Source organism: Pelobates fuscus, chromosome 5 (assembly GCF_036172605.1).
Source record: "Pelobates fuscus isolate aPelFus1 chromosome 5, aPelFus1.pri, whole genome shotgun sequence".
NCBI classification, from domain to species: Eukaryota; Metazoa; Chordata; class Amphibia; order Anura; family Pelobatidae; genus Pelobates; species Pelobates fuscus.
The window spans coordinates 134,094,355-134,107,444 of record NC_086321.1 but is presented as its reverse complement, the minus strand read 5'-3'; the positions used below and the strand labels follow the sequence as shown (position 1 = coordinate 134,107,444).

Below are 13,090 nucleotides of genomic sequence, written 5' to 3'. Positions count from 1 at the left end.
AAAGGCAACATAGCCAATCTGGCAAATTTCAATGTGAAAAAACTGAAACGCAAGCCTTATATTTGACTCTGTAACACCATAAAACTTGTATATGAAAGGTACAGTTATAGTCGGGAGACTTTGCTGAACACAAATATTAGTGTTTCAAAACAGCAAACGTATCACAACAATTAATATATATTTATAATTATATATATATTAATATTAAAATGCACTTAGACAGTGTATGTATGTATATATATATATATATATATATATATATATATATATATACTTAGATCATATATATAATAAATATATATATGATCTAAGTATATATTTTATTTTAAACAGTTTTTAAATCTTTTATTTTACATTTTACAGGCAGCAGGGAGAGTACCTGTCATTACAGGCACTCCCCCTATTGGCATTGCTGTGGACGGCTATGCCATTCATGTGGTCATGAGGTCCTCACAAGGACCTTGCGATCACATGGCCCAGGAGGGCTTGAACAGAAGTAGGGGGACTCCCTAGGATGCCAGGTGAGTCCCCCCACTGCGAATGCTGGCGTGGGATCGTCGGCGTGGGATCCGGGTAAGTACATAAGACGGCGGGGACGTGCTATGCCGGCCCCCTAGGTTTAGAGCTGGGTCCCCAAGGACGGCATAGCATGCCCGCTGTCCTTAATGGGTTAAAAGAAGAAAAACTACCACAACAAGAGAATATGGTTTTAAATTAGAGGGGCCAAGGTTTAAAAATAACATCAGGAAGTATTACTTTACTGCAAGGGTAGTGAATGCATGGAATAGCCTTCCAGCTCAAGAGGTAAAGGTTAATACAGCAAAGGAGTTTAAGCATTTGTGGGATAGGCATAAGGCTATCCTAGCTGTAAGATAAGGCCATGGACTAATGAAAGTATTTTGAAAATTGGGCAGACTAGATGGGCCGAATGGTTCTTATCTGCCGTCACATTCTATGTTTCTATGTTACTCCATGGAAGCGTTAAAGTACATTTAAATGCTAAAGGCCATCATTAAGCATTTCATGTAGACAGTAGCATGAATTTATACACAAACTTTCAGCCAATCTTATCTCATACAAGCTTGTATTCTACATCAAAGCACAGTGCTACCTGGACAGTCGTTATTCCTTGTTCATGTCCAACTAGAACCTTCCCAGCTTCCAGTGTTGCTATTTTGGGCTCTTCAACCTTCATGAAGTCACTCACAATGTCAGTAATGTCAAAGTGCCAATCAGAGCCAAGCATGTAGGTCAGCTGACCTCCAATTTCAGAAGACTCTGCTACAAATTGTGTGAAAACGCGCACCATTGCATGCTGGTATTGTAGAGAACATCCTCTTCCTTTCTTTTCATCATCCTCCTCATCTTCACTGTCTCTTGTTGGTCTAAAATACATAAGCAATACCAAACATACTGTGTGACCTTGTTAAATCACAACATTGAGCCATACAAAAATGTGTAGTGTTTTTAACCCCTTAAGGACCAAACTTCTGGAATAAAGGGGAATCATGACATGTCACACATGTCATGTGTCCTTAAGGGGTTAAACAAACCACATTTTCTAGCTTCTGGGAAAAAAAGCATTCTAATAATGAAAAATATATTTGAAGCTACTATTGCTCTTTCTGCTTCTTAGCAAGAGTTGGTGATGTTAAAGGGGCACTCCAAGCAACACAAACAAGAACCATAATAGTAGTGGTTATGGTGCATGGACTCTTGTCAAACAGTTTTAAGTGGGTTTCTTTGATACCTAAACAGAGTACTTGTTTCAATCCAGTGGTGTAAAATGTATTAGAAACTACACCCACACCCCTAAAACTATTTCAAATAAATACTGAGGAAACTGAAATGTCTTCATAAGGCCTCCAAAGCTGTGAAGCCAGGGAAATCCTTCCATTTTTGACAAAGCGCTTGAAAATGGCTTGACAAAAAACAAGGGGACTGCATTGATAGAGTGCTTGCACCATGGCCATTACAAAATAATGCCGTGGTTACAGTATCTAAAGTAAGTCTTTAAATGTTCTAATAAGTACATACATTACTTGACCAGAACATGTTTATGTTTATTTAAAGGAAAGTGAATACCATGAGAAACTAAGCTCAGAGCACAGTTTGAAAATAAAGACAGTCGTTTCTCTTCAATTATGTCTTACACAATACAAAACACATATCCCATATTTATGGGATACCCTAAAATGCTTTTGGCACATAGAAAGCCTGTATTTCAACGCAAAATAAAATTTACCTAGGAAAGCTCTAATTTCCCCTTTGCTCCTGCACTCGTTTTCACCGACATGCTCACTTAAAGACATTGTTTTTACATTCTGTTTGAACAAAGATGTGGTCCAGGCGCTCAGGATTCAATTCAACAGCATATTTATTAGAAACAAGTACAAAGCTTCGATCTCAGAGAGATCTTTCTCAAGATTTCTCTGAGATCAAAACGTTGCACTTGTTTCTAATAAAACTGCTGTTGAATTGAATCCTGAGTGCCTGGACCACATCTTTGTTCAAAGAGGTGCAGAGGGGACAGCCAACCCTAGGTCTGGCAGCACCTGGATCCTAACAAGAGCACGGTGTTCCTTCTTTTTTCCAATACACTGTTTTTACATTCTGGCATCATTTTAGGAAACTTCATTAATAGACATGCCATCAGGTTGATGATTAATACACTGGAGAAACTGAGTTAATCTTGCTCATTTTATCTTTCATGTCCAATAAGTAACTTTTGATATAATGACATACATAGGGTAATTTTTTTTACAGGGAGAAGTGACAGGGGGGTTCAAAGTGTATTTCAAATTTCAAAGAGCCAAAGAAGCTGAACGGAATACATTTGGCCAGAATTTTGAAATTCACTTTCAATTCACTTTGCAATCCTAACAATTCCCAGTATGATGTGGCAATCTGGTGAACTACCTTTTATTGATGCTGACAGGGATCCTCCAGCCTTTAATTTGGCTTAGCTCAGTGTCAGATATCTCTATCTGCAGTGGGAGACGGGGTGCCCAGACAGTCACTTCTAGCTGGGTTGTCATGTGCTGGTATGTGAAGTTCACAATGGTGTCCACTTTACTTTTCATTTCTTTCCCATTGACAAAAATGGAGTCACATCTGTCTGAGACCTGAAATTTAAAATGGACAACTAATAAGCAAATACATATGGTAATGACAAGTGGAGATGTATCATCTAAAAGATCTTGTGCCTTTAGCATACTAGTAGAAAACTAAATCCAGATATGAAAAATGACAAGTGTCATTTAAAAGAAAATTGAATTTGACACTTTTACACTTGTAGTAAAATAAAAAAGGTGAATCCTTTATTATTCTTTTTATTAAATAAAGATCACGTGTGTTAGGCCTCAATTTCATAAGCTTTCTAAATGATTCAATACTGTTAGAAACACGGTCCTTATGATTTTTTTTATACATTAATCATTTGAAAAGTTTTTCAAACAATAATTAATCATTTGGACAGCTCATTAAATCAAGGTCTTAGGTTTAAATTTTATATTGTCGGTACAATTTTCAAATAATGTAATATTTTTTGGATTAAAAAACTGCAAGATTTCGATATATTTTGTATATATTTTGTTATATATGATATATTTGTTATATTTTAGTGTGTTGAAAAACATAAAAATGTATCCAAAAATATTAAAATGACTTGGAAAGCTTATTCAACAATATTAAATCAAGGTCTAAGGCCTCGTTTTATAAGCTTTACAAATGATCGGTCAATTGTCCACTTGGCGGACCAGAATGCACTTCTGAGAGTGTGATATGTGTCCAGTCTCTGTAGCTTCTTTCTGTTTAATAGTAGTGTTTGTATTATTCTTTTAGCATGATAACTCTATGCACAGAGGTGCAATTCTGTCATCCATTCACATACAGCTGCAAAGTGGACAATAGGTGTCGTGGGGATCAGAACTTAATCTACCATGTAGACCACTGACTAATGATTATCCTACATTTCCAAAAAGAGAATCGTGTTAATAATGTGCATGTATTTATAGGTTAATCTTGTAATTTCCTTCTGGTTTAAATTACTATATTATCCCTTTAAACAACAACTCAAACTATGCATTCTACATTGTTGCATTACTGCAGCACACAATTTGCATCCCTAGAAAAATGAAGTATACTGGTGGACCTCTATCTCAACACTACCACTACATTTGGTGAAAACACAAATCAATGAGAGTATTGTTTTTTTTATATCTGACATGCTGCATAGATCCAGTAGAATAGTCAGTCTTAAGACAAACCCTCTTCTCTATATATTGACCATCTCATTCCTGTAATTAAAAGCCTAAACAAACAATTATTTCATAGGATTAAAAGTGCTAATAATGAATAATTAATGTTGATTCCAAATGGATTCAGCAGCTTGCGTATACTTTTTTTTGTTTTGTTTTAAATGTCCCATTTATCTTTATAGCAGTTCCTAAACTTACATTTTCTCATGTAACCAAGAAATTCAAGAGATCAAACCTTTTCTAAACAGGCAGAGACAGCATGACAATGATTCGCTCACGGATTTGAACACCCATGGAGGAAAAGATCAAATGTACATTAAAGGCACTGTTCAAGATCAATGTTTTCATTTGATGATATAAATAATGATTCAATTATTTTTACTATAAGTCAGTTGCTGCAATCAGTACGCTTTAAATTCTATCCTTTTCCACAAAATAATAAAAAAGGTTCTTTGTGTGGACCTTTGCTTGGAACTAAAAAATATAGAATAACCAGATAAAGGGTGTCTTGATACCACTTGGACTTATTCTATAATAACAGATGGCATGCATAGTACAAAGTTATTTTGTGGGCTGGAGGAGAAACCATTTTACAAAGTCTTTATGGAGTTTGTTGCTAGCAGGAATTTTCATGGGATTATTTCCCTTCAATAGCCTCACAGTTGAAGAAAATCTCAAGTGTTCACCAAGCTAAAGAAAGATATATGGGATTTTAAAATATTTGTGAAAGGATGTGTATGTGTGAATTGCATGCAAGGCAGGTCATATATTGAGTCAGATGAGGGAACACTGGGTAGTTCAATAGGCTGACATGGAGTTCAACTCAACAAACCACAACCCGAAATCCTGATTGATCAGGTGATCTCTACACAACAAAGGATCAGACCATATTCTTCAGCAATGGAACACTAAAGAGGATGCGTCTTTATTTATCCAAAGCTTGACAACCGGATGGGAGAAATATAATGCTCAAAGGAAGGAGAGACCAGACCAGAAGGAGAGACCAGAGGATTTTGCTGGGAGCAGGGTCACATTAACATGTTATGAATTAGGCTTAGAGTGTCCACAAAATATATGTGGGTTTTATTTTCTTCTAACTAACCAGAAGTAATGACCACTCCATGTAAACATATTTCTATCAGACTTGAAAAAGGAAGCTATCTCAGAACTCCATAAAACACATTTTATTTATCTAAAATGTATAAGAGCAGTGTTCTGTATAGGCAGAGGGAAAGCACACAAAAAGGTATATCATAGGTTTATCTCTTAACTGTTCACAAGGTCTTGTATAATCCAATGAATTAAATAAACATTTGATAAGAATAGCCCTTTCACCAATCATTAGATTAATTAAGTCTAAGGTGCAACACAAATTAAAATACAAGACTCTAGTTTAAATACATAGCTTGAGACTGTTATCACATCGGAATCACTCTATTATATTTTTATTTTCTCCAATCCATAAACCAACAGAAGAGAAAAAAATATGTTTCCCAGCTAGCCAGGATTTCGTTTAAACTTGGTGTCAAAAGAGTTACTATATACGTAGTTGTCAGTAGTCTCAATATAGTCCACTCACATGTTGCATCTGTAGTGCAACCAAGTGGGACCCATGTAAATGAGTCATGGGCTATGGGGAGTGTGAGAGGTATAGAAGTTAAATAGACAGGGAGACATATATAAGTAGGAGGAGATGGGGAAAATGGGATTCACATGGGAGAGATGGGGAGCTACACAGTTAATGTGAGATTAGGAAGAGAGAGAAACAATTTGATGAAATTACGGAGAGAGACATACAGGCATAGTGAGACGAGGAAAGAGAAACAATAGAGAGAGATCCAGTTAGGATGAAAGAAAAGGTTAGAGAAAAAACAGTTTGGGAAGAGGGATGGAGAGTAAGAATTAAAGAATTTAAAAGGTAGTGGAAAAAAAGTATTACCACACAGAACACCACTACGAACCAAGGCTAATGTCATAGTAAAATGTCCTTCACTCTTTAATAAATAATATCTTCTCCCATGTCAAAACTTGCATTTTTTTGTTTTAGAATAATAGCTGTTAGCACATGGTTAGCACTGTAGAAAATGCATGTATTATAAATACAAGTAAGTACACATGTATTAATCCCTAGAAGGCAGCAGAAGGATAATAAAACAAACACAAATTCTTAGACGCATTACCATCCTTGTCATTTCATCTCGTAATGTGTCATAAATGTCTTATGACATTTTGAAGCACATTAATCATGGCCATTCAGAGACACAGTGGCTGAGAGTTTAAATCAAGTAGATGCTGTCTAGGGATCTTTGTCAAAATTAATATCAGACATGTATAATTAAGTGTAGAATGTGACAATAAATCATTGGTCTGCGTGACAGTAATGGATAAAACATGGTGATGTTTTAGAACTTCCTCAGTAATAAATGTTTATTATAGAAAGAAAAGAGTGACACTGATGGAATATGTAACTTTAAGCACACTAAAATAAATCAAATTTAATTATTTAAGGCTTAGCCATTCTTTGTAAAATGAACAAAAAGATGATTTGAAATTAGTTGAAACCAATAGGCAAGTGTTTCTAAGGTACAACAAGCATTTGATAAGATAAATTGCAATCTAAGTGGTGTTCTTGTTCTTTGACTTCATGCATGGGTCATTAATATGCCTCAATAATGACCACCTCTATAACTTCCTGAAATTTGTTTTAGAATGTATCATGATCATCATGGTTCTTTTATTAGCTACAAGACAACGCAGAGACCATGATGAGATAAGTCAAAGGCTAGAAATCTGCTTGACATATTTCACATATTTGTAAGGACATGCCTGATATAGGTAAGTCTTTAATTTCTTTTATCTGCCAGCTCAGGAGGAACTTTTGCCAGCGCCAAGAGTGTTAAATAGATAATATTTCCATTTTTTTAAAGATAATTTCTGATCGGGATCAAATCCCAATAACCAACATATCCCAACACCAATAACAACATGAATTACAGTATCCACACAGCCGGTTGTAAACTAAACATTTCTATTAACTGAAAAAATACCTGCAAAATAATCAAATGTGTCAATGAAATGCATAGAAACGTTACAAATTTATTTACAAAAACCCTATAATGATTTTTTTTTTTAAATAATGAGATGCATTCTTTTATAACTGTAGGTGACTGTGTTCCACTTTTTCAATATTAATTAAACAATCAAACATTAAAACCACCATGAAACTATCCTGTAAACCAGCATGAGGACAGACTCCTCATTGCAGTCAAATCTGCAGTGAAGTCACCAGTTCTAATGACTTTTGTCCAGTCATTAGAGAAGCACAGAGGACTTGCAGAACATGGGCAATAATCGGCATGATTTAATATGGTAATACCGTGTTTCTCTGGTGAAGCAATTAATCACACACAGCATCTGGCATCAGCATCATTAACATTAGACTAGTGCATTTGGTTTTGGTCTAATTGGAATTTGTCCAAATTTTGGGAGATCAGTGGGTCATCCAAATTTTTTTTTTTAATATTTCTTTATTTAAAATTTTCTTCAGCATACACATATCTTAGAATAAAATTCAAACTCTCTCTCTCTCTCTCTCTCTCTCTCTCTATATATATATATATATATATATATATATATATATATATATAAAAAACAAAAATAGTAATGCACTCCACCTTCCTTGATGTACTTGCCCGGTGCTTATCAGCAAACAGATACAGCCAAAAGTACAAGATAGCACTCCAGGGACTTCCAAGTCGAATGAATAAAACGTAGCTTTTATTAGCTCAAAATAAAAATCAACGTTTCAGTCTGTATCACAGACTTTCATCAGGACTGATACTTTTGGCTGTATATGTATATATATAATTTACAATACAATAATGTATGCTTATACATAAACAAATTAAAACAAACAAATACAGACCAACAAAGTCCCAATATTCCTTCCCAATTTCAATCTTTCCTGCACCATTCAAAAGAATGAAAAAAAAAAGCTATTGCCCTATGGGAGGAGGTATAAGGGGGCCCTGGTGCTTATTCTACCCCCCAGCTGTAGCTTGGTGAACTCAGCAGGACCCATTCTCATACAAGCACCTGACTGGTAGATACCATGAATCTCTGTGGAAATATTAATCGGATCAGATGTGTGCTGTGATCTGGAGAATTCTGATCAGGTATTGGACAGCCCCTTGACCACCAATCACAGTGCTCTTTGGACAGAATGTCAGGGAGGTGAAGAGGCATCTGGTGATACCTAGGAGTTGGGGGGACTACCTTCTTAAGGACTCTGGGAAAACTTCAAAATCAGTCCATGAGAAACAACAAAACCATGTGTAACGAAAGCAGGATCGAAAGATAGTCATTATGACCCAGAGCTACTTGAAAGTATTTACGCTTCGGTTGGATAGCCGCAATCTAGGCAGTTTTTGGAAAGTGGGTAGCTCAGGGGGCAAGCTATTCAGGAATGTCTGGTTTGTGTGGATGCTTTATAGGGAAAGGGAGTTTTAGGGTTTGGTTTTCCTGGTACCCTGTCTGGGAAGGACACAGCAGGAGGAAAATATCATGGAGTGATGATATTAACTGGTCTCAGTAACCCTTATCAGCCCAGACAAAATGGCACTTGGGAGAACATTGTTTCAAGTTGCAACTGTTTGTTTAACCCCTACATTTAGTCTTGACTGCTGTGTGGGAGAAAGGGTATGATCACTACTGCTCTACAGACGAGAAGGCTGAAAAAGGGCTGTAAGCAATGTAGTAGTTTCAGAAGACAAGGTCCCTGTTATTCCAAATCTAACTTTGGTGATGGGGGTCTGGAGCACTCCAGGGAGGAAGCTGATCTGGCAGATATATTCAGTCTGAGAAACTCAATCAAGTCCTATACAGTTATTAATGCAAAAAAACAGCACCTAATTGTAAAACGGAAAGTTAAGCACTTTCTGACGCTGTACCTCAGGTAGAGGCATTTCGAAACATAGTCATGGCCCTTTCGTTTATTAATTTGTATTATTTATTTTTCTGGTCATTTGGTTTTGACACAGTGGTGGATCATATTATAACAAAAGCCCCCCTACCCTTCTTATCAAACACCCTACACACACACACACACACACATTGCCTCCCATACACACACAATGCCCCCCATACACACACATTGCCCCCTATACACACACATTGCCCCCCACACATACACACACTGCCCCCCCCACACACACACACACTGCCCCCCATCCACACACACACTGCTCCCCACACACACAGTCCCCCACACACATACACTGCCCCCACATACACTGTCCCCATACACACATTGCCCTCCCACACATACACTGTCCTCATACACACACTGCCACATACACACATTGCCCCCACACACATACACTGCCCCATACACACATTGCCCCCCAAACACATATACTGTCCCCCACACACATTGCCCTACACATACACTGCCCCCCGATACACTCACATTGCCCCACAGTCACACATACACTGCAATTCTCACACACACACACACACACACACCGCAACTGTCACACACATACTGACCCACACATACACTGCCCCCTAACACACACACACTGCACCCCTGACATAAACTGCCACCCTCACTTACACACTTCAACCTTCACACACACACACACACACACACACATTGCATCACTCACACACACCACTGCTCCTATGTCCCGGCACTATTGGCACCATAAACACTATGCTGGGCTGCAGTCAGAGGCGGCTCTCTAATTAGGCGATTTAGGCGGCCGCCTAAGGCCTCGCGCTTGCTGGGGCCTCGCGGCCGCCTAAATCGCCTCAGGGCAGACTGAACTGTCGTGTCCTCGGTCCATGACCGAGGATCCGACAGTGAGAGGGGGCCCGGCGGCTTGCCCAGTATGCCGTCGGGTGGCCCCTCCACATGGTCTGCCCACAGGGAGAGCCAGCCTCTGATCTGCAGCTCCGCCGAGTGCAGAGCTGCAGATCACCTAATGTGGTTCCCACGGGCTTACAGAGCGTTGCCGCATGTTACCACGGCAACGCTCTGACAGGCTCTCGCGAGAACAAGGTCTGCAGCTCTCGCGGAGCTGCAGACAGAACAGTCATCCCACCGGACCACCAGGGACTGCTGCCACTGGACCACCAGGGAATTTCAACCACTGGACCACCAGGTAATTATATAATAAAAAAAGGTATTTTAGTGTGTGGAGGCTTGTCACAGCCTCCACACACACTGTGCCTAAAAATGCCCACGCACCCTCACTGCCCCAAAACTACCCACCCACCCTCACTGCCCACCCTCACTGCCCCAAAACTACCCACCCTCACTGCCCCAAAACTACCCACCCACCCTCACTGCCCACCCTCACTGCCCCAAAACTACCCACCCACCCTCACTGCCCCAAAACTACCCACCCTCACTGCCCCAAAACTACCCACCCACCCTCACTGCCCACCCTCACTGCCCCAAAACTACCCACCCACCCTCACTGCCCACCCTCACTGCCCCAAAACTACCAACCCACCCTCACTGCCCCAAAACTGCCCACCCTCACTGCCCCAAAACTACCCACCCTCACTGCCCCAAAACTGCCCACCCTCACTGCCCCAACAATGCCCACCCACCCTCACTGCCCCAAAACTGCCCAGCCAACCCTCACTGCCCCAAAACTGCCCACCCTCACTGCCCCAACAATGCCCACCCACCCTCACTGCCCCAAAACTGCCCACCCTAACTGCCCCAAAACTGCCCCAAAACTGCCCACCCACTCTCACTGCCCCAAAACTGCACACCCTCACTGCCCCAACAATGCCCACCCACCCTCACTGCCCCAACAATGCCCACCCACCCTCACTGCCCCCAAAACTGCCCCCACAACTGCCCACCCTCCCTCACTGCCCCCAAAACTGCCCACCCTCCCTCACTGCCCCCAAAACTGCCCACCCTCCCTCACTGCCCCAAAACTGCCCACCCTCCCTCACTGCCCCAAAACTGCCCACCCACCCTCACTGCCCCAACACTGCCCACCCACCCTCACTGCCCCAACACTGCCCGCCCACCCTCTCTTCCCCAACACTGCCCGCCCACCCTCTCTTCCCCAACACTGCCCGCCCAAACTCTCTTCCCCAACACTGCCCGCCCACCCTCACTGCCCCAACACTGCCCGCCCACCCTCACTGCCCCAACATTGCCCACCCACCCACCCTCACGGCCCCAACACTGCCCTCCCACCCTCACTGCCCCAACACTGCCCTCCCACCCTCACTGCCCACCCACCCTCACTGCCCCAACACTGCCCACCCACCCTCACTGCCCCAATACTACCCTCCCACCCTCTCCGCCCCAACACTGCCCACCCTCACTGCCGCAAAACTGCCCTCCCACCCTCACTGTCCACCTACATACACTGCCCCAACACTGCCCTCCCACCCTCACTGTCCACCTACATACACTGACCTCCCACCAACACTGCCCTCCCACCCCCACACACTGCCCTGCCCCCCACATAACCTGCCTCAAACATGCCCTACCTCAAACATGCCCTGCCCCAACATACCCTGCCCCCCACACTGCCCTGCCCACCACATACACTGCCCCCACACTAACCACCACAGACACTGTCCCCCCACTGACCACTACATACACTGCCCCCCACACTAACCATCACACTGACCACCACAGACACTGTCCCCCACATTGACCGCCACATACCCTGACCCCCACAATGACCACCACATACCCTGACCCCCACAATGACCACCACATACCCTACCCCCACACTGACCACCACATAACCTTCCCACACATACCCTGCCACCCACAGTGACCACCACATACCCTGCCCCCCACGCTGTCCGCCACACACTCTGCCCCCACACAATTTCTCACACAAAATGCCCCCCACTGTCACACACCCTGCTCTCCCACACTGTCTCCCACACACTCTGCCACCCACATGGTCACACACCCTGCCCCCCTACACTGTCATACACACTGCCCCCTCATGCTGTCACACACCCTGCCCTCACTACACTGTGTCCCATACAACTTGCCCTTCCAATCTGTAACACACCCTGTCCCCCCACACTGTCACACACTGCCCCCACACTGGCATCTTCCTCCTCACTGTCACCCACTCACACCCTGCCCCCAAAAGTGTCACATTCCTCCACACTGCTCTCTCAGCCTGTTACCCTTTCACACACTTGCAACCCATATTGTCAGCCCCCAACACTATGTCATCAATACATACAGTCCCACACACTGCCCCTGCACACACTGTCACCCTTTCCAACACTGCCTCCCACACTCTCACCTACCCACCGTCACAATTCCACACACACATACAGCCACCCCACACACTTCACCCCCCACATGCTGTCATGCCCCCTTCACCTCGCTCACATTAACCTCTCCTAATCTTGTTGCTCTCACCCCCTCCATCCATACCACAATTACTGGCCCTCGCTCTTCTACACTCACCCTATCACACTCATCTTCTCTCATACTGTCACACTCACCCCCAACCCTGTCACACTCATCCTTTTTCACATTAACCCTTTCACGTGGGCCCAACCATGCCACACTCACCCTGTCACGTAATCATGTCCGGCTCACTTTCCCTTTGCCTTGTCACACTCCCTACTCCAGCCGTTCAACACATAACCCATAACCCTGTCAAACTCACCCTATCCTGTCACTCTGTCAGGGTACCTGTGGTCTCTACCTCCGAAAGAGGTAGAGACTTATAGCTGTTCCTCCATCCAGACGGTCTGATGGCTCCCTTCCCCGCAGTCTATCCGGTCATGCTAGGCCGGCCGCGAGGGAGTGACTGCCT

General features: G+C 42.5%; 1 protein-coding gene across 1 annotated transcript in view; it reads right to left on the bottom strand.

The window, feature by feature from the left end:
• TMEM132B (transmembrane protein 132B) overlaps window positions 1–13,090 on the bottom strand; it is a 604,598-nt gene that overhangs the window by 35,451 nt on the left and 556,057 nt on the right. The window contains exons 6-7 of the mRNA XM_063454335.1: window positions 2,920–3,125; window positions 1,112–1,385 (exon numbers count right to left, since the gene is read on the bottom strand). Coding sequence (XP_063310405.1) covers window positions 1,112–1,385; window positions 2,920–3,125 — 480 coding nt within the window. The remainder of the gene's footprint in view (window positions 1–1,111; window positions 1,386–2,919; window positions 3,126–13,090) is intronic.